We start from the raw sequence: 21,096 nt of genomic DNA, 5'->3' as shown, positions 1-21,096 counted from the left end.
CCTTGCTTTCCTCATTATTTAGATGGGGCTAATAATATCCTCTCTGTCAACCTCAGGGGTTGCTGTGAGGAGCACTATGATGAGGTACTCCACAGTGAGAAACCACAGTCCCAGTAGTTAAGGGATGAGTTGCAAAGTCAGATTAAACACCACCACCAGACTTACTGAGGTTACAAAATTGAAAGTACAATTCCACCGATGTTTGCTATACTTTGTGGCTTTAAGGAGGACATGGGCCATGTCTCTCAAGCAACGTTGCCAGTCCTGTGCACCACAGTGGGCAGTCAGGGGCCAGTCTCCGACTTGTGAGTCTCTAAGAATCACTTTCACCTGTTGATAGTGCCATGTCTCAACAGCCTCAATCTTGGGGGGCTGAGGCTGAAACACATTCAAGAATTTCTGCAAATGTCTTAGAATCAGTGACCCCAAATTGAACCTGCCTTCATTTCAGAATCAAGTGGCTTCAAAGATAGTACCTGTTGTCATTCTGAGCTTGTTAGTCCCATCCCCAAGGAGCCCATCATTCAGGACATTCTTCAGGTGGCCTGCTTTCCCCTTGCCCAGCGGTCTGCACTGTTAGGTTGAACAGGATGGTTCTAGATCTCTGTCTTAGACGGTCCTAGATGACTGCTTCTTTCAGAGTTAGGATCAGTTTGTACACACAATCCTAATTTTCCCTTCCTTGCGCAAAGCTCCTGACCCAGTGTTAGGAGATCAGAGGGAGCTCAGTGGAGTGACGTCGAGTGGGTCCAGGTTTCCTTTTCGGAAATCTCAGAGGGGATGAAGGCTGAAGGAGCAAAGGTGCCGAGGTGAATGTTTCTTTTTACCAACAAAGTTCTCCACAGACTTGCCCTCGGGGAGGGCGGTGATGCTGTTGCCAGCTGAATGAAGCCCACTGAACTCTGCTGAGGCCCCTCTGGGCACTGGCTGGCAGCTCCCTGCTGAGGTGCCTCTGTCCTCCTTGTGCCTCTCCACTGAGGTCATCCGGGCAGCCAGAGGGGTTTCTAGATTAAGAGACTATGGTGACCGTGATGAGATGACATGTGGAGAGTTTAATTTGAAGATCTGTCCACTGCCTTCAACCCTGGACCAGCTTCTCACCAGGTCAGGCCAGAGAGAGTCTCTGGGAAGTACTGGGAGGTCTCATTCTCTCATGTGGGCTTGTCCCGTCCACACATGTGCCACACGTTCATTCCTCTCTGGCAACCTGGATCCAAATGGAATCGCTTCTCAGTGACCAGAAATGACCCTTTTCCAAGATGTGTAGGTTCTTTTCCCTGTTACATATCTTCTTAGTGGTACCTAGTCCCAAACCACATTAGCCAAGATACCATGGACAAGTCTCTTAACTTTTCCGAGACTCAGTTTCCTTATCTGACAAATGGGAGAGTAAATCCTGCCCAGCATAGCTTTCATGTTGTTTTGAGGATCCAGAATGGAAATTCTCCGTCTCTTTATGATAAGGAGATACTTTAATTTCCCTTAAATCTCATGATCACCACAGGGCAATGTGCCTTGACAATGAAATGGCAGAAACGGGGAGTCAGAGCCTTCTTTTTCTTTCCCACTTTCTGTTCTTGTACTGCATATTTTTTTCAATCCAGAAAAATCCACCAGTAAATAAATATTTGTATATATAAATATATATATGCTACATATAAGTACACACACTCAAGACCTTCAGTAGGGCCTTCAGGTCGTGCTCGGGGAGTGGTCGTCGCAGAGGCAGGAGGGAACTGCCTGACGCCTTGTCTCCTGGTCTCCTCAGCAAAAGGCCCTTCCCTCCCATCTTCTTTGCCTTCAGGAATAGTCTGCCACCAGGGCTTGGAACTCAAACAGGAAACACGCTGTGGCTTGAAAAAGAAAGAAGCTGGGGGTGGTTTTTTTTTTTTTTTCTTCCCTTTTTACACAATATTATGACACCAATTTGAAAAATAAATCTCAGTTTCTCTGCTTTCCCTCCCAGGTGTTCACAGAACTAAGAAAATAAATACCACATCTAAGGTGTGCTATGTAGGCAGCTCTGGGGGCTCTTGGAGCCGGCTCTAAACAAACACACAGCCAGCAGAAGGCTTCAGGAAAATCACCACTGCCCACTGAGGGTGCGCAGAACCAAGAAGGGAAACGCAGCTTTCCACAGCCTTTCTGCCTCCTCAGCAAGTTCCGGGAGAAGCTGTCACTCGAAGGACAACCAAGAAACCAGCGTGCGTATGCTGAGTCCTGCCAAGGGCTGCGATCTGAGAGTTGGAGGTGTTTTTGTCTCCTCACAGAGGGACCTTTGTGAGCGTCCCCTGGAACGCAGGCTCTTTCCCTTGGCCACATCCGATCTCCCCTTAGACAGGAAACCTGCAGCCTGCTCCTTGAGAGCGGCGAGGAAACTTGCAGGGGTGGTGGAAAGAAAGGGGGGGTTTCTCCTTCAGTCTCAGAAAGTCCCGCTCAAGGTCTTCTGGGAAAGTGGGAGTTGCTGCATGAGCCAGCTGCGCCCTGGAGGGCTCTAAGTCCATTCACAATGTCCTGCCGGCACTGGCTCTGTTGGAGTGTGTCCATAGTTGAAATAGAATGGATGTCAGGGTGAAGCCTTCTTGCTGAAGGGTGGCTTGGCTTCCACTGGTTGGAGAAGAGAGTGTGTGTGTGTGTGTGTGTGTGTGTGTGTGTGTGTGCGCGCGCGCATGTGTGTGGTGTGTACGTGTGTATGTGTGTGCTTCAGTTTCTTGTCTTCTCTCTTGGTTGAACTAGCATTGGGCATAGTGTCTAGTCTTTTGAACGGCTCTTCCTCCTCAGAGAAAAGAAGCTGCTCTTCTGGGGGGGCCCCATCATCATAGGCGCTTGGTTCTTGTGAGTAATTTTAATCTAAAAGCAAAGAGGCAGAAACGAATTAGTGGCCTGCAAATCCCAGAAGCCTATGGGAGAGTGATCTGCAGAGAGAGGAAGGGAGGCCAGCTTCGGGCTGGAAGGAGCCCCACACAGAAGGACGACTGTCCTTGAACAGCTTCAGAATTGGCAACTGGACCCTGACTGGGCCTGGCGTTTGGCACTGCTGGAAGCAAGGGGCGGAAACGCTGGGGAGAGACAGGTGTGAGCTTCCCACGTGGCGATCAGCTGAGCTGATCACCTGTCTCATGTCCTTGCTATTCATAGTCTCTCAGAATGTCACAGCCAGAGGAGACCTCAGGGACCATCTCATTCAATCCCTCTGCAGGATAGATAAAGGAATGGAGATCTCAATGCTCTCTTGAGCCTTGGATTAGCCTAAGGTCGCACAGAGAAGGCCGGAACAGCTAGAGCCTAGTTCTTTGGATTCCCCGCCTCCACTGCTCCTGGCCATTCCTGCCTGGGCAGTGCAGAGATGTCAACCAGTAACTCCAAACTGACCCAGAGGCTTCAGTCTGACCTCCGACCCAAGCGCTACTCATGTGGAAAGTTTCCAAGGGAGTCTCTTAGGCATTTCCTCTTTTCTTAGTCTTCTAGGGGAGACCCAAGTTTCTTTTAAAAGCTTTTATTTTTGTTTGAATTTTAGGTTTAATGAGTGCCTTCTGCAAACTTTAAGTCAATTGGAAGTGAAAGACACTGGTGAATTCTCATTTTTTTGTCTTTCTTCCCAACCTTGCCCTCAGGGTATGGCTTCAAAATGCTTACTCCCTATTTGAATGTGGCCTGGTGACACTGATGCGTTGATAATCTGCATTGTCAGTCCAGCAACATTTAACAAGTAGGAAGATGATGTGGGAACAAGAGGCACTTAGGATTCAAAGACCTGGGTTTGGGTCCTAGGACTCCCCCTTCTTTGCTGTGAACCTTTGGACAAATCATTTAGCCTTCAGAAGCAGTGCTTGCGGAACCGTAAAATGAGGATAGTAGCATTTATTCTATTTTTCTCACAAAGTTGTTGTGAAGATCAAATGACAATCTGTCAGTGAAAGCCCAATGTAAACTGTAAAATGGAATGCACCAGTTAAATAACTTATCTTACACTGGAGGAGGAGAAAGATGCTTGTCAAAAGAAACACAATCTATGAGCCCGTTCTCTTGAGTTTTACCACCTATTGAAATGACAGTGTGACCCTAGAGAACAACAGAAGAACTCTTGAAGAGAGAGACCCATCAACAAGTTTAAATGTAGGATAAGCCAAGTGTTGTCAAAAAGAAGTTAGGTAAGGAATGAGAAGAACCTGAATGGAGCAATTGAGGAAGAATTTTAAGATCTGAAAGGAAGGGAAGAAAATGCGTTGGTGAAAGAGAAAGGGAAGGCACTAGGTTGAGGGGCTACATACCAGCTGGTTGAGTGTGGACCAAAGGATGAGAAATGAGGTCAGGAATACAGGTGGGACATTTGGTATAGGGTTTAAAGGGAAGTAGGCAGCAGAGATTGGGTTTAATATGAGGTAGTGGGGAACCATGATAACTTTTTAAGCTGGAGGATAACATGAAGAGAAGAGTTTGAAGGGAATTATTCAATAGCTGTTGTCAAGATGAGCTGGAGCTGGGAAGAGTCTGGCTAAGAGGGTTCTACTGCAAGCCAGGTTTAAATTTATAAGGCCCCAGGATATAGAAGGAAAAAGATGGGGCCAAAAGTCATTGTAGGGAATGAACATAACCTGGGGGAAGGAAGCTGAAAACGACTGTTAGGTTGGTTTCCATCAGCCTGAAAATCTAGGAAGGGAGAGAGTCCCTCTGTTTTGTGGTAGTCACCAGGGGAGCACACCGACGACACGTCAAGTACCGTTTTGTGTTATGTGCCTTATTATGGGCATTGTCTTTATCTCAGAATTCAGGGAAGTGAGGCACTTATCTGTGGTGTGCAATTTAGCCCCATCTGATGGTAGTGATTTGTGGCACATTTCCTGTGGTAAGCCTTGTCCCGCTCCGGAGCACAGGAGCCCCGAGGGGAAGAAGACATTCATCTTATTCACCTTGGTATCCCCTGAGCCAGCGCAGAGCCTGTACCTGCTATGGAAGTACTGACTGGTTAGCACAGCCAAGAAGAACGGGGGAATGTTCTGGCAGTGGAGCTGGCCGTGCTTGGGACAGAGAGTGGCAGCTGTGGCACCGCTTACATTTCCCATTGATGGAGCCCATTATTTTAGACCGTGGAAGATCCTTGCCTCTCCTTTTTCTCCCGCTAGCTGACCAGTTTATTTGCTTGTTAGCACCTCCAGGGCAAAGGGGAGGAGGTGAAACTCAAATCCCTTTCATTTGGGTTTTCAGCAGTTTTGACAAAGGTCTTGATGGGGCAGGAGTTTGGAGATGCTGGGTAACGTGAGGTTTTGATGTGGTTTGTGGATTCTAGTTCTACAGATAACTGGGAGTTCACTGTATGTACATACACTGGGGGCAAGAAGTATGAGATCATGTCCTCAACTCGAGTCAAAGAAATGTCAGTATCTTACCCCCTCATTCCCAGATTAGGAGGAGCTAGTGGGCTAAATAGGTAAGATCCCATTTTAGGAGGTAGTTGGATGTGGTTAAATCTGCCTTTTCAACCCCTGACGGAAAGAGAGCATCCCACATTTCTGTAGTTAGAACCCAAACCTCTCTGGTCAGGCAATTAACTAAAGTCTGTATGACTGTCTTAAAAACCCTTCATCACATTTATAACATCTGGCAAGCACTAGGGACAGCAGTCCCATGCCCTTAGTTTTCTGTTTTATTACAGAGAAAATTTGTTAACAGTTAAACATGTCACATTTTCCTTAGGAAGTCCTTGTTCATAGTGTAATAACAGTCACCCATTTTCCCCTTCCCTAGGTAAGTAACATTTAATTCTTTAATGGAATTGGAGATTTTTTGGTTTTGTTTTTGGAGTATACTTTGAGGTGAGAGGTTACTATACAGTTATCCTTTGGTATCCATAGGGAATTGGTTCCAGGACCCCTGGCAATACCAAAATCCACAGATGCTGGTTTTATACAAGTCTCTTGTGTAAGATGGTATAGTATTTGCATATAACCTATGCACATCCTGTATACTTTAATCATTTCTAGATTGCTTGTAATACCTAATGCAGCGTAAACGCTATGTAAATAGTTGTAAATATAATGTAAATGCTATGTAAATAGTTGCCAGCACACAGCAAATTCTAGTTTTGCTTTTTGGAACTTTCTGGAAGTTTTTTTCCTGAATATTTTCTATTCAAGGTTGGTTGAACCCAAGGATGCGAAGCCCATGGATGTGGATGGCCGGCTATATGATGGCACTTTCCCAAACACGCAATGTCTTGGATACCATATGTTAAACAGTCCATTACTTTCAAATTCGTTTATGATCTTTCTTCTCTCCTTCATTAGTTTTTATGTATACTAGGGTTTCTTAGGGCTCTCTTCTGTACTATTGATTTATCTATCCAATATTGCGTCAATTGCTGTGGCTTTATAACTATTTTAATATCTTGTGGGAAGTCCTTCTTCACAGCTCTTTTATAAAATGCCTTAGCTATTGCATTGTCTTGTCAAGTTTAAAAAACTGCATTAGAATTTTGTCTGGGGGGGGTCCCTATTTAGAAACATAGGATGTTTCTAAATTCAAATCTTTTAAAAAATATTACTTAAGTCTTGAAGTTTTCTTCATCTATTTTTCACAATTCAGTTTGGTATTTTGTTTTTGTCTGTTGCCATTATAATACTTAAACTTTTTTCTGTTATATTCCTCTGATTGGTTATTGCTGGTATGTACAAAAGCTATTAACTTTTGTCTATCTTTCTGTACAGCTTCATTGAAATAATTTAACCTATGAGGTTTTCAGTTGATTTTATTAGCTTTCTATATACATAATTATATTATCTGCAAATAATGACAGTTTTGATTCTTTTCCAAATAGTTATATTTCTTTTCTGCTTGATGTGTTTTGCATTGGTTAGAACTTCCAAATAACATTAGCACACGTCTTATCCATGATTTTAATGAGAATTCTGCTAGCGTGTTACGTAAAATATTACTCATTGGTTTAAGATAGATATTTTTCGGGACCTCCCTCGTGGTCTGGTGGTTAGGACTCCATGCTTCCACTGCAAGGGGCACGGGTTCAATCCTCAGGGAACTAAGATCCTGCATGCTGTGTAGCACGGCCAAAAGAAAAAGGAGTTTTTTTTTCTTTTTTTTTCTTTTAAGGAAGTGCCTTTCTGGTCTGAGTTTTCATCTTTAAAAATCAGAAATGTTGAATGTAATTGAGTATTTTGGGGTCATCTATTCATATTATCATGTGATTTTTCTATCCAAACTTATATAAGAAGACATCCTTGCATTCCTTTGATATATTCTTCTTGAGTGAATGATTCTTTTAATATATTGTTCAATTGTATCTGCCAATACTTTAATATTTTTTTTTTTTTTTGCTGTACGTGGGCCTCTCACTGCTGTGGCCTCTCCCGTTGCGGAGCACAGGCTCCGGACGCGCAGGCTCCGCGGCCGCTCCGCGGCATGTGGGATCTTCCCAGACCAGGGCACGAACCCGTGTCCCCTGCATCGGCAGGCGGACCCTCAACCACTGCGCCACCAGGGAAGCCCTACCTATAATTTTTGTATCATGTTCATATTTGAGATTGGTCTGTAGTTTTCCAATTTTAAGCATAGTTTTTGTTAGGTTTTTGTATCTGTCTTAATTTTATCAAATGGATTGGGTAGCTTTCAATCTTTGTTCTATGGAACAGTTTACATAAATATTTATTCCCTAATAATATGGAAGAACTCACCAGTAAGATCATCTGTTTTAAGATCATTGTGGATGTAATTCTTTGAAAATATTTTTCATTTCATTAAGGTTACCTAGGATTTTTATAAGATGTTCAAGTTTATTAGAATCAAGATAAAACTATATATATGTCATATAATGTCTTATTAAATAAAACCATTACCATATTTATATTACATATGTATTAAATATTTTAATATCTCTAATCTCTGTTTTTCTTTTTCTCTTTTTAAAATTAGGTTTTCAAACATCTGACATGTTTAAAGAACTAGTTCTAAATTTTCCTGTTTTTTAATTGTTTAATTTCTAATTTTATCTTTATTTTCTTCCTTCTGCTTCTCCTAAGTTTGTTTTATTATTCTTTTAATTTGGGGATTATTCATTACATTTTTTTTCCTTTTCAAATAATGGAAGTATATGAGACTCTGAATTTACTTCCAAATACAGTTTAGGCTATATTCTGTAAGATTTGAATGCGAGCCTTCTCATTTTTATTATTTTTTAAATAGTCAATAATGTTAGCTTTGATCGCCTCTTAAATCTATTATTCTTTAGGAGAATTTAAAAATCTCTGAGTGATTGGATTTTATTTATTCATTTAATCTTCTATTATTAATTTCTAGTTTTATTGCTTTGTGGTCACATAAAACAACCGTTATAATTTCTGCTTCTGGATTTTATATATATGTTTTCTTTGTGAACTAGTTTATGATCTATTTTAGTAAATATCCTATGAATCCTTGAAGAAATGAGATATTTAATTATTTAAGGCACAGTTATTTCATCCAAGTTTAATTTTTAAATTGAGGTATAATTGACATATGACATTATTTTAGTTTCAGGTGTACGACTTAATGATTTGATATTTGTATATATTGTGAAATGATCACCACAGTAAGTCTAGTTAACATCTGTCACCATAGTTACAAAATGTTTTCTTGTGATGGGAACTTTTAAGAGTTACTCACTTAGCAGCTTTCAAATATACAATACAGTGTTATTAACTATAGTCACTCTGCTGTATATCACATCCCAGGACTTAACTTATTTTATAACCGGAAGTTTGTACCTTTTTACCCCCTTCACCCGTCTCACCCACCCTGCTCCCCCTACCCCCACCTCTGACAACCACCAATCTGTTCTCCATACCTATGAGCTTGTTTTTTTAAAATCCAAGTTTTATGTCATTTACTTTTTTTACAGCTTGACCTCAAAGACAAACTTTTTTTTTTTTTTTTTTGCGGTACTGTTGTGGCCTCTCCCGTTGTGGCCTCTCCCGTTGCGAAGCACAGGCTCCGGATGCGCAGGCTCAGTGCCCATCGCTCACGGGCCTAGCTGCTCCGCGGCTCCACGGCATGTGGGATCTTCCCGGACCGGGGCACGAACCCATGTCCCCTGCACTGTCAGGCAGACTCTCAACCACTGCGCCACCAGGGAAGCCCAGAAACAAATATTTTAAAGCTTCTCAATACCTGTCTTTCTATCAATTTTTTTTTTTTTTTTTTTTTTTTTTTGTGGTATGTGGGCCTCTCACTGCTGTGGCCTCTCCTGCTGCGGAGCACAGGCTCCGGACGCGCAGGCCCAGCGGCCATGGCTCACGGGCCCAGCTGCTCCACGGCATGTGGGATCCTCCCGGACTAGGGCATGAACCCGTGTCCCCTGCATCGGCAGGCAGACTCTCAACCACTGTGCCACCAGGGAAGCCCTGTCAATTTTTTATATATGTATTTTTCTCAGAATATACATCTATACTGAGTTTCACAGTATATATTTTGATTCTGTTATTAAACAACTAAAATTTTATGACCATTATATCTCAAAATTGAGAGTACTTTATATTAAATAAAAAGTAACATTCTTTATTCCACTTTATGCTTTTGGCATGTTGGAAGGTTAGTTTGCCCCAAACTATCACTTCTTACTTTTAATTTCTCTATGATTGTTAAGGATAAGATAAAAAGACATATATATGTCTTTCTGTTTTAGATGTATCTCTTTATAAGAAGTATATCATTGGATTTTATTTTTTAACCCAATATGAGAGTCTTATACTTTTAATAGGGGACTTTAGCACATTTATATTTTTTTGTCATTATTGATATATTTAGTCTTAACCTCTTTTATCTTAATCAAAAAAATTTTAAATGTTTGCTTGTTATTCACTTTCTGTCTTGTGCTACACTGACAGGGTTCATTAACTTTAAATCCTCCCAGATTTGAAAGGTGTGCACCCTGTTTTTAGTGTCACTAGTAATTATCTAGTTATTAAAATTTTCTTCAGATTTACATCCTGTAATTATTAAAGTGAAGAGAGACAATGAAAAATTTAACATTTTTACTATTCTTTCAACAATGTCTCCCACGTGCTTTCAGCCTTGGTGAACATAACTTTAGGTTTGGGATCCAAGTTATGAATGTTTACATTACATATCTTCTCTTTCAAAGAATGATTTTTGCCATTTGCATTCAGTTGCATAACCATATTTAACAGTTTTTTTTTTTTTACTTTATTCTAATTTAACTGATTTTAATTTTTACCAAAAGTTCTTTTGTTGCTGTGCTGTCCCATCATTAAGCCTTCAATTCAGAATCACTTCATAGTATGTGCCTTCAGGAAAATGATTCAAAAAGGGTGCTTTTGTTTTAACTCTTTCAAGTTTAAGAATGATTTTCTGTTACCTTCTGCTGCAGACCAAATTGTGTTCCCACCTCCACACCCCAAAATTCATAGGTTGAAGCCCTAACCTCCAATGTGAGGGCATTTGGAAATATGGCCTTTAAGGAGGTAATTAAGGTTAAATGGAGTCATAAGGGTGGGGGCCTGAATCCAATAGGACCAGTGTCCGTATAATAGGAAGAGACATCAGGAGTGAATGCACACAGTGAAAAGGCCATGTGAAGACAAGGTGAGAAGGCCATTGTCTGCAAGTCAGGAAGAAAGGCCTCACCAGAAAGCAACCCTGCCGACACCTTCATCTTGGACTTCCAGCCTCCAGAACTATGAAAGACTATGTTGTTTAAGCCACTCAGTCTGTGGTATTTTGTTAGGGCAGCCTGAGCTGACTAACATACCTTCCACAGACTGAACACCATAAAAATCATTGGGTCACAGTTTTTTTTTTCATCGTGAGTTGTAATCTCTAAAAGGTGGCATGGAGAGAGAGTGGGGATAGGAGGAGTATCTGGCTATTTTAAAATCAGTGCTTGGATCTGGAGGAAAGCAGTCCAGTTTCCAGATACTACTGAGCTAGGTGGCCGAGGTTTGCTTTCTTCCAGCTTTTTGTTTCTTTCTTTTAGGAGACAGCAGGAGCTTGGATAGATGTTTCTTTTTTTTTGCGGTACGCGGGCCTCTCACTGTTGTGGCCTCTCCTGTTGCGGAGCACAGGCTCCGGACACGCAGGCTCAGCAGCCATGGCTCACGGGCCTAGCCGCTCCGTGGCATGTGGGATCTTCCCGGACCGGGGCACGAACCCGTGTCCCCTGCATTGGCAGGCGGACTCTCAACCACTGCGCCACCAGGGAAGCCCATTGGATAGATGTTTCTTAATTCAGCTCCATCAAAATTATAAGTAGTACAAATTCCCTCCATCCTTCCCAACTCTAACAAGGTGGTAAGATATTAGGTTTTGCTGTAGTATGTTCTCATCCTTTTCTTAGACTTCATAGAAACCAAAAGATTGAGGTAAGATTTTACAGAAAAACTCCTACTTTTTATAACCTTTATAAAAGATGACATTTCTAAAGTCTCTGTCTCTAGGGACTAGTTTTACAATTTGTAGAAGTTATATGGAACAAAGAATTATAGAAATAAACCTACAATTCAGACCTAGTAACTGTCTTATGAAAACCTTTTTTCTAGAAGACAACTTGATGTTCTGAAGGGCTCCAAATAGCAGGTTATCGAGGTATCTGAATACTCCACTAGAGTGAGGAAGCTCAGAAACACAACTTCTGTCTTGAGATTTGCACCCTCACGATAGCATTGAGGATGTTACTAATGTAGTATCCCAGTGAACACCCTGGGCCCTGAACACCAGGACAGTGGTTTCTCTTTGCCATGGAGTTTCTAGCTGGGTTTCTGAGAACAAACTGCTAACAAAGGTATGGTAAATCAGGGACTGGGGTTGTTCCCTTGATTTTTGTTTGTTCAATCCTTTATCCATTGCTAAACAAATATTAATATTATTGTGCAACTATTACAAACAAACCAGGCACAGTGCTAGGTGCTGGGAAATATGGGTCACAGAAATGCCATAAACAAAATAGATAACCCGTGTGGTTACCCTTTCAGGGGAGTTTTCAGGTGGGTCCTCGGGGCTGCGGGTGCACCTGGGGTGCAGCGTGTCTATGCACTGTGGGAATTCTCCCCCAGGAGCCCCGGTGGTCACAGCAACTAGCTGGAAGTTTGGCGTAAGTGTGCACAGTTGGCTGCCATATAAAGAAGCACCTTCTAGTGATTAGGCTTGTTCATCAGTGGAACAGTCTTCCTTTTGGGGTGGTAAGTTCCTTGCCACTGAGTGATTCAAGCTGAGGCTCTCAAGGACACTGTAGATGAAGCCTCAGAATTCACCATCTGGAACCATAAGCTCTTTGAAGACAGGTCTATGTCTCCTTTGGTTTTGGAACTGGTGTCTCCCAGTGTCTGACACATAGCACATATTCAATAAAAGCTTGGCAGGTAAATGAATGGATGGATGAATAAAGTGGAAGAGAAGCTGCACTAGATGATCTCCCAAAGCTCCTGTAACTCAGAGATTCAGAGTTTCATATTAAGTCAGTGCCCCAAAGGGGCCCAAAATAAAGCTTCTCACCCTCATCTCAAAGATTGGCAAAACTTACCGTGCAAGGTGGCTGCATCCAGGGCTCTCCGTCCACTTGCATTGGCAGCAGCTTGTTCGTCCTGGAGCCCCGAGAACAGAGAGCACAGTGAGCTTCTTGGAGTCTGAGGATGAGGGTTGCCCCCACCAGGGAAATAGAAGTGGGAAGACCTGCCCTGCCCACCTAGGAGTGGTTCTGAAGACTCTCCTGGGGGGGGTGGGACTTGCTGAAAACAGATTTCTGAGCCCACGTCAGGGGTCCCGACTTGACAGGTGTGGGCCAGGCCCAGAGGTCTGTGTTTTAATAAGCACTATGGATGATTCTGTTGCTTTGACCCCCAGACTCTACTTTGAGAAACATGGCCCTGGGTGAGCAGTGAAGTCCAGAGGAGTCTGGGAAACAGCAGCCAACAAGTATGGCAGCACCACAGCTGAGTGGACCCTTAGTCAAGCGATCAGCCAGAGGGCCTGTCCATGGTGCCAAAACGCCACTATGAAATGGGAAAGGTTATGAAATGGGGAAAGGCCTGGTTTCAGTGTTGAGTGAGCAGTTGCATCGTGTCAGTGAGGTAACGTCTCCCACTTAAACGAGGTACAGCTCAGGTCTGAGTGTGTCTTGCCTTGCCCCCAGTCCTAAAGCATCCCCTCTTTTATCTCCTGAACAACACAGACGCTGCGGTTGCATGGACCGTGGACCTGGCTTAGCTGGGAAAGGGGGTCATTGGGAATGTGATCCCCATGGGTAGGCGGAGGAGAGAGGAGAAAGTGTTGCTTTCTTGCTTGGGTCAAGGCTTCTTTGGCATATGGATTATTAAAGGAGAGAGATGAAGGAGAAAAGGCAGGTCCTTTCGGAGGCCTCTGGTCTGGGCGAGCAGGGAACAGTTGCCACCCACTGGCCAGAAAGCCCTCACCTGGGTTTGGCATCTGCCCTGCTTCTGAAATTATAAAATGAGGGAGGCAGGCTGCGTTTCTTTTTTTTTTTTTTTCAGGCTGTGTTTTGATGTAGATGATTCTCCGACTGACTCTGAGGATATTTAATAATAAGAACCAATAAACCTAATAATAAAACAAATAAGAGGAGAGAGAGAGTGGCATTTTGGTTTTGGGGAGTGAGGAGAGTATCTGGGGAATGCCCAGGAGGCTAGGGCTTCTGACTCACCCCCTCTATTTCTATCTGGAAACAGAAATATCCTATCTCTTATACATGTTTTTTAAAAATTCTTCAGAGACCAAATTCTCTGGTCTACATATGTTATGGCTTAGATGTGCTAATGGACTGGACCTACTCAGTGTTAGAGTCATGGGGGAAGGACAGAGAAGGAACTACAGAGGTTAACCTGGAAAACAGGGGCCCCAGCACAACAGCCCAACGAAGAAGAGAAGCAAAGATTTGGGGAATAATTGAAAAGACAGAGGAGACACAGAGAGGGAATGAAGAAAGGGGGTTAGTGGGCTAGATCAGGGAACCAGCTCTGAGGACCTTTCTGAAGGATGCAGGGGGGCACCAAGAACAGCGTTTCTCTGAATGTGCTCTGAGGACCTTCACCCAAGAGGTTAAGGGATAAAAGGGTTCTGTGTTTAAATAACTTTGGGAAACCTGCATGTGGTGGTCCCCTCCAGGAGATCCCCAAGACACACGAATAGATTTGATCTATAGAAATTAAATGGGAAATGGAAGGGAATGAGGACTCCTGACATAATCAGGTGGACGAAAATCTGTGACGAGTTGCATTTATTAAACAGAAGCAGCCCAAATCAGAAGATCCCCTCCATCAGACCCCATCTATTCAGGAACCTGCAGTGGCTGACCTGTGTGATCCACACTCTAGAGAACTGTCATCCTCTTAGTCAGTTATGACGGGTTTGCTGAGGTTGATGGTTTAACTCTACAAAGGTATATGGGATTGCTAACTCTAATAAAAGTATTTCTAAGACCATTATCCAAGAAAGAGCAGAGTGGAGCACAGAGCCTGGTTTTTGTCAAAGTGTGCCCTCTGGCATGCATTGAACAGTTCAATTTGTAAAGATAAAGAAGGCAAGGAGTTGGATCTCTGGTTCTCTGGACCTCATAGTATGACAATCCTATTTAGAGAATCTCACCAATTCATTCTAAGAGAACAGCAAACTGGTTGTGGTGGGACCCTTTAGTTGATGTCCTGGATGTTTGCGTTATACCTGGTTGGGGAAGTGGTCTCCAAAGACATTCTTCATAAATGTTATCAAGCTTCTGCCCCACCCCACTCTCTCTGCACTGAAGTCTAAAGATGGCTTCCTAGTTGTTATCTGTAAGAATATTCAGGGAGGTGGGGAGACTGGGGGGCTGCTGGGTGATGAGGAGCATACCTGATGGAGACAGAGGAGCACTGGGCCAGCCTCCTGCCTGCACTCTTCAGGCCAGTGTAGATCTGCCCCATTTCCATGGCTCCCTCTAGCCCCACCACTTCAAGAAGCTGGTCACTGAGGTCTGTAGAGTGAGACAAGCAAAAGCAGTGCACACACATCTCTCTGTTTCCCAGTCTGGTTTGGGCCAGAAGGTCTGGTCCCTAGATGGCCAACCCAGAGCTCTCAATATCCCTTCATCTCCTACCAAACAGCATTTTCATCCTCATTCTAAATAGGGAATTTCCCCAGAAGTCAACAAATGTACTTTTCATAAACAGAAACCCAGTTCTAGTAAAAAAAAAAGGTTTTGATTCAGAAGGTTAAGGTGCATCCAATGAATAGGCTGACATATCCAGAAGCCTCTTCAAATGGAGCGTAACATAAAGGATGAACCAGCTATTTCTGAAATACAATCCCCCAGTGCAGCTAAAGACACATTGGCTTGGGATTAGGATAGGAAGGAATGCTGATGAAGGTCATTATCCAGAGCTGGATCAGGTTTCTCTTCCCTGAATGTCTGAATAACATTTTGGCCCTACTGACGATGACTGATGCTTAATTAACTTCAAATTTGGCCTGCGGTAAGCCAGTGGTGAGCCAACCTCCTTGGACATCCTTGGGGAAGTCAGTGACCTCTTTCAGGACACCAGGTGCCTCATCTGAGCCAAGGAAAAGAATATTTCACCTACACCAGATTATACTGGGTCCACAGTACAAAAAGAGGGATAGAAAATACGAGTCTCAGGCTCAGAGTCGCACAGGATCGATGGCTCCCCACAGTGGCAGTCGCTTCTGATTCAGCACCTAGAAGAGGTCCTTTTTTTCAAAGTTCCTGGGGCTTGGATTGTGCCTGTTCAATTTCTGGGGAAAGCAACGGCAGCGTTAAGGTTTGATGGTGGGCCCAAAGACTCATTTTGACAACACAGAAGCAAATTTATTTAAAACAGAAGCAAATAAAAAGGCAGCTTCTTTAAAAGCTTCCATTCCTTCTTTGCCTACTAAGGCAGGGGAAATTCTCTCACAGGTTGTGGCTAATCACTAACATCCTATTAATATTCATGAACTAGAAAATTGTTCTAGAAAATTGTTAATGTCTCTGCTTATTTGACAGATGGCTTCGGTCTTCTAAGGTGCCTCCTGATAAAGTACGATAGTGTTTATTAAGATTGGCAAGGAGATATTTGGGTTTGTCTTTACTTTTTTTTCACATACACACACTGTATTTTATTTTTACAAGAGATAAATAAACTGACACCAAGCATTGTGTCTTTACTTTTTTGTTAGACTGTTGTTTAAAAAACAGTCTCTTGACACATATACTTCTTTTTTTTTTAACACCTTTATTGGAGTAGAATTGCTTTACAATGGTGTGTTAGTTTCTGCTGTATAACAAAGTGAATCAGCTGTACATAAACATAGATTCCCACATCTCCTCCCTCTTGACGGATATACTTCTAATGAAGACAGTTAAACTACTGGGCTGACCACAAATGTGTAAACGTCGCCGAAGTCTAACCTAACAATCACTAATGGACATCAGCTGCCAGCAGATACAAACACTGCATTAGTCTCTCTACACCCATGGTTTTCCCCTCCACACCCATCGACACTCCCATTCTCCTATCTCTGGTACTCCTGTTTTCATAACTGTGAAAAGATACTGTCTCCTTAAACCCTCCATCTCATTTGGATTTGGAACAAGAAGCCATGAATAGGCAAAGTTTGTTTAGGAGAACGCTCCAGGCTCTCTTAAGGAGCTTAGATCCAGTAAACAACAAATGTCTAAACCTCTAGTCACTTAATTAGTTCCCTTCTTACTAAAGTGTGTTGAATAACCATTGGATAGTTTTAGCTTAATGTGTCATTTTACAGTGTCTGTGAAATCAGTATGGGTTGTGAATGAGAGAGAGAAGAAGAAGGAGGAGGAGAAGGAGGAGAAAAATGAGGAGGAGGGAGGAGGGAGGAGGGAGGGGAGGGAAAGGGAGGGAGGAGGGAGGGGAGGGAAAGGGAGGGAGGAGGGAGGGGAGGGAAAGGGAGGGAGGAGGGAAGGGAGGAGGGAGGGAGCAAAAGGGAGGGAGGAAAGACGTGTAGGGTGTGTTTAGGGGTGAGGAGAGTGGGGGAGTCATACTGGGGTAGGAGAAAGTAGGAGAAAAGAGAGGTCGAACTTTTTAGAAGTTTCTCTGTTGGCAGAGAGACAGATGTCTTGTAAAATGTTGCTCTCTGTACCAGTCTTTGGTATCTGACAGTGCTGTGATAGTTCAGTGTTTTCCCTCCTTGAAACATTCCCTGGTAACAAAATGTTCTAAGAAGCAGGGGCCTTAATAGACTCAAGTGTTTCAGCTTTTACAATGTCTTGGTCTTTTAACAAATTTTCCTGTTGAATGGCTTTAACAGCGAAAAGTTGTTATCACTTCCCACACATTACCTTGCAGCTATTACTTCCCACACATTACCTTGCTTCCTGGCTCTAGAAGAGACATAATGCAGGCTGATCTCATCAGTATGGGGGGTGGGTAGAGGCAGGGGTTTACACAAATGTGGGACTTGGGCGATAAGTGCAGAAGTGCAAGGGGAGGGGCCAGGATCTTCTATGTCTCACCGTTCGGCCTTTGAATTTGTACTCTGAATCTTCCCCGGTGTGAAGAGGCTAGGATGGCTCCTGCTTACCACTGAAGGAAGACTTGCTGGCTGTTCTGTTTCTCTACCATTGCCTAACTGATCTTTCAACTTCCTAAAATGCCTACCAGGAAGTTCTGCAGTAAAGAAATATATTCAACTTTGTTTCCCAAACTTATTGGACCATGAGACTCTTCTTTTGTGTGATACCTAGAAAACAGTTTTATAGGTAACCCTGGCAGTTTTCTTTGGAACACATTTTGGGAAGTTCTGGCGTCACTCAATTCCCTGTGCTTCCTCTAGCACACAGATCCTTATGCAGAAACTGAATCTGGAGTTAAAATGAAACAGAACAGAGCACGGGTTGATGCGCAGGCACACAGAACATTTAACGTTCAGAACTTAGAATCCAGCATCAGGACACCTGATATACCACGTGTCTGCTTTACCTTAGGTACCAATGACTCAGAGTGTGGTTTGGCAATTCATATCATCTCCATATTGTCTCTACATTCTTCAATTTGTTTCTGTTTAAGATGGAATGTCCATGTATCTTAGCAAAACAGGAACTCATTAATCCACTCACTCAATCATTCAACAGTTACTGATGGCAACCAAGTGCCAGGCAGTGTGTTAAGAAGTGGGAATGCAAAATATTCAACTCTTGAAGGACTCTTGGCCAAGAGGGAGGAAAAGCGTTAGCTGTAGAAGATGTTGTCAGTGAACTATAGGAACAAGGAGGCCTGAGTAACTGATTATGACTGGGCAAGGTATGGAAGGAAGTGTCACAGACATTTAAGGAAGGTCTTGAAGGATGAATGCCAAGGTAATTTGCTGGGTTAAGAAGGAGAAAGAGGAAGGACATTCCAGGGACAGGGGTGATTGTGTGTAGGACTGGATAGTCACTGGATACACAAGGAAATTAATTTATCAATAAACTCACTTGGCAATGTCATTGGAAAATATAAAAAGTATCTCTCCCTAATGAGAATTACTATCTAGAGATTTTTTTTTTTCATAGAACTATAAAAAGAGGGTCTCTGGGCTGGGCACCAACTTGTTGCAACCACAGAGCTAGGTCTTTCAGCACTGCTCCTGGCAACAAAGTCTTGGGCAGTGCTCTGTGTGCAGCAAACACTTCCTCCAAGAAAGAAAAAAGAGGAAGAATGGGAACATGGGAACAGGAGAATGTGGAAGCAGAGGCGGAACAGCAAGGACAGCGATAGCAGTTCCAATCTGGTACACTTGATTCAGCCTCCAGTATGGGATTTTATAAATGCACATCTGCTCAGGTCACCTCCACAGCAAAAACCCTTCAGTGGCACCAAGCATGACACCAGGCACTGGGAAGGGAAGATGAAATGTGCACGCTTTCATACCTATGATCAGACTGTAAACTGGCAGAAAAGTTTTTAGAAGTTTGGTAATAAATGTCTAAAACTTTCACACGGTTGATTCATTTATTTCTTGATATTGATCACAAGAAACCACTGAAAAAATCTAAGTTCATACAAATATGAATATTGTGGTGTCATTTATTACAGTGAAACTTCCCCCTCCCCCATTTCTACCTATATGAGAATAGTTAAATTATATGGTATCAAACTATAGAATTTTACACTGCTATTAAAATGTTTACAGATTTCAAAAACATTAAATATGTATATGTTATAACTTCAAGTGCGAAGGCAGGATACAAACTTACTTGCATAGCATGTTCTCAACTATATAAGAACATGCATGGAAGAAAAGAACAAATTCCCCTAAAATCTTAAAGAGTTGTGAGTTCTGGGTAATTAGATTAAAAGTGATTATTATTTTCTACTTTATGTTTTTCTAAGTGTTTTGCATGTTCTATAAGTGTATATCACTGTTATAATTTAAAAGTCATTTTAAAAACCTATCAACTGCTGTTCATACTTGGAAAGATGTAAGTTCCCTGGCTTGATGATGCCCAAGACCCGCCCCCATCTGACAAGAGGCTGCCTCTGTACCGTTATCTCCTGACATCGTAGGGCTAAGTTCCTGTTCCAGACATATACAACAACTTAGCTCCCCAATAAACCCTACTGTTTCTCTCTTCCATGCCTCTACCCATGCCGTACCCCTGCTTGAAATGCTCTCTTCCACTTTTACTTGCTCATCAAAACCCAGCTCAAGCACTGTCAACTTCAAGAAGCCTCCCTGGACTTCCATGCCTGCAGTTTGATTTAGATATTCCTCCTCAAACTTTCCCAGGTAGACATATATGGTCAAAGAAAGAACAGGCTGGTTGATGTGTTGCTGTAGGCAAGAGATGGTTACAGTAATTACTGTACCACAGGATCTAGGTTGAACAGGGAAGGAGTTGACGGACTAGGTGAAAAGGGAGAAGCCAAGTGAGAGACTTGATGAGTTCCAGGAGCAGGTGTTCTGAGACGGTGGGAGAAAGGTTTGGGAGGATGTGCTGTGAGTGGCGCTAGGATGACAAGTTCTACCTGCGGCCCCAGTGGTGGGCAGCTGAAGGAGAGGGTGGTGATAGGGATCAGAGTCAAGGAGAAGTGCGGCTAGGTCAGCGGTTCCTCAACTTTGCTGCATGTTAGAATTACCTGGGGTGGGGGTGGGGTAAAAATAATAATACCCAGGTTGCCCCCATACCACTTAAATCAGAATGTGTGGGCCTCCTACGGTATAGCACAGGGAACTGTATTCAATATCTTGTAATAATCTATAATGGAAAAGAATCTGATAAAGAATATATATATGTATATATTATGTATAACAGAATCATTTTGCTGTACACTTGAAACACTGTAAACCAACAACACTTCAATTAAAGAAAAAAGAAAAAAGAATGCATAGGCCTGGGAGCTAGGCATCAATCAGTATTCGCCTAGCTGATTTAAAGATTCCCCAGGTGATTCCAAAATGCAGACAGTTTGGGAACCGCTGGGCTAGGTTATTGGGTAGATCATCCCCATAGGCCAGTGGTTCTCAGAGCGTGGTATCAGCATCACCTGGAAACTTGTTAGAAACGGAAATCCTCAGGCCTCACCCAGATCGACTGAATCAGAAACACAGGTGGTTGGGCCTGGCAGTCTGTGTTCTAACAAGCCCTCTGGAAGATTCTGGGGCACACTCAGAATCAAGTTGGAGAACTTGAGCCTTAGGCAATAAAACTGCCCAAAACATATGCAGGAGTTGGAGTGAAGAAGAATATAAACAAGTTACTTCCTGACTGCTTTGATCCAGAGCTTCTTCACTTGAAAAGGAGACGTTAGGAATAATAATACTGACCTCAAAGTGTGGTTATGCGATTAAATGGCAGAGATGTATGTGAAAGTGTCTGGCACAGAGTGGGCTCCAAAAACATATTAGGTTTGCTTTCCTTTTCTGCCACATTCACCCTGGCAACTCCCAACAGTCTGTCTGTCTGTCTACCTTCTTAGAGCTGTGTACAAGAGTCCAGCCCATAATATTCAGGTTAAAACATCTTTAACAATCTTCAGTGTTCCTCGTGGTTTCACACAAAGGCCGTAAATCCAGGTGAGCTTTAGATGAAGTGGGCATCCTGCCCCAGCTGTTTTTCTTCCTTTAAACTCTTCCCTGACTCTGTTC

The 21,096-nt window shown here is 42.9% G+C and overlaps 1 protein-coding gene across 5 annotated transcripts in view; it reads right to left on the bottom strand.

The window, feature by feature from the left end:
* The window catches only part of DGKG (diacylglycerol kinase gamma), a 128,119-nt gene that overhangs the window by 11,113 nt on the left and 95,910 nt on the right, over positions 1-21,096 (bottom strand). Inside the window, exons 14-16 of one of the 5 annotated variants that reach the window (XM_060010980.1) lie at positions 14,845-14,965; positions 12,524-12,584; positions 166-2,850 (exon numbers count right to left, since the gene is read on the bottom strand). In XM_060010980.1, coding sequence (XP_059866963.1) covers positions 2,752-2,850; positions 12,524-12,584; positions 14,845-14,965 — 281 coding nt within the window. In that variant the 3' untranslated portion in view covers positions 166-2,751. The remainder of the gene's footprint in view (positions 1-165; positions 2,851-12,523; positions 12,585-14,844; positions 14,966-21,096) is intronic. The other 4 variants (XM_060010981.1, XM_060010983.1, XM_060010984.1 and 1 more) reach the window with 4 other exon arrangements.

This window comes from Delphinus delphis, chromosome 4 (assembly GCF_949987515.2).
Source record: "Delphinus delphis chromosome 4, mDelDel1.2, whole genome shotgun sequence".
Taxonomy (NCBI): Eukaryota; Metazoa; Chordata; class Mammalia; order Artiodactyla; family Delphinidae; genus Delphinus; species Delphinus delphis.
This window is presented reverse-complemented; position numbering and strand designations above follow the sequence as displayed.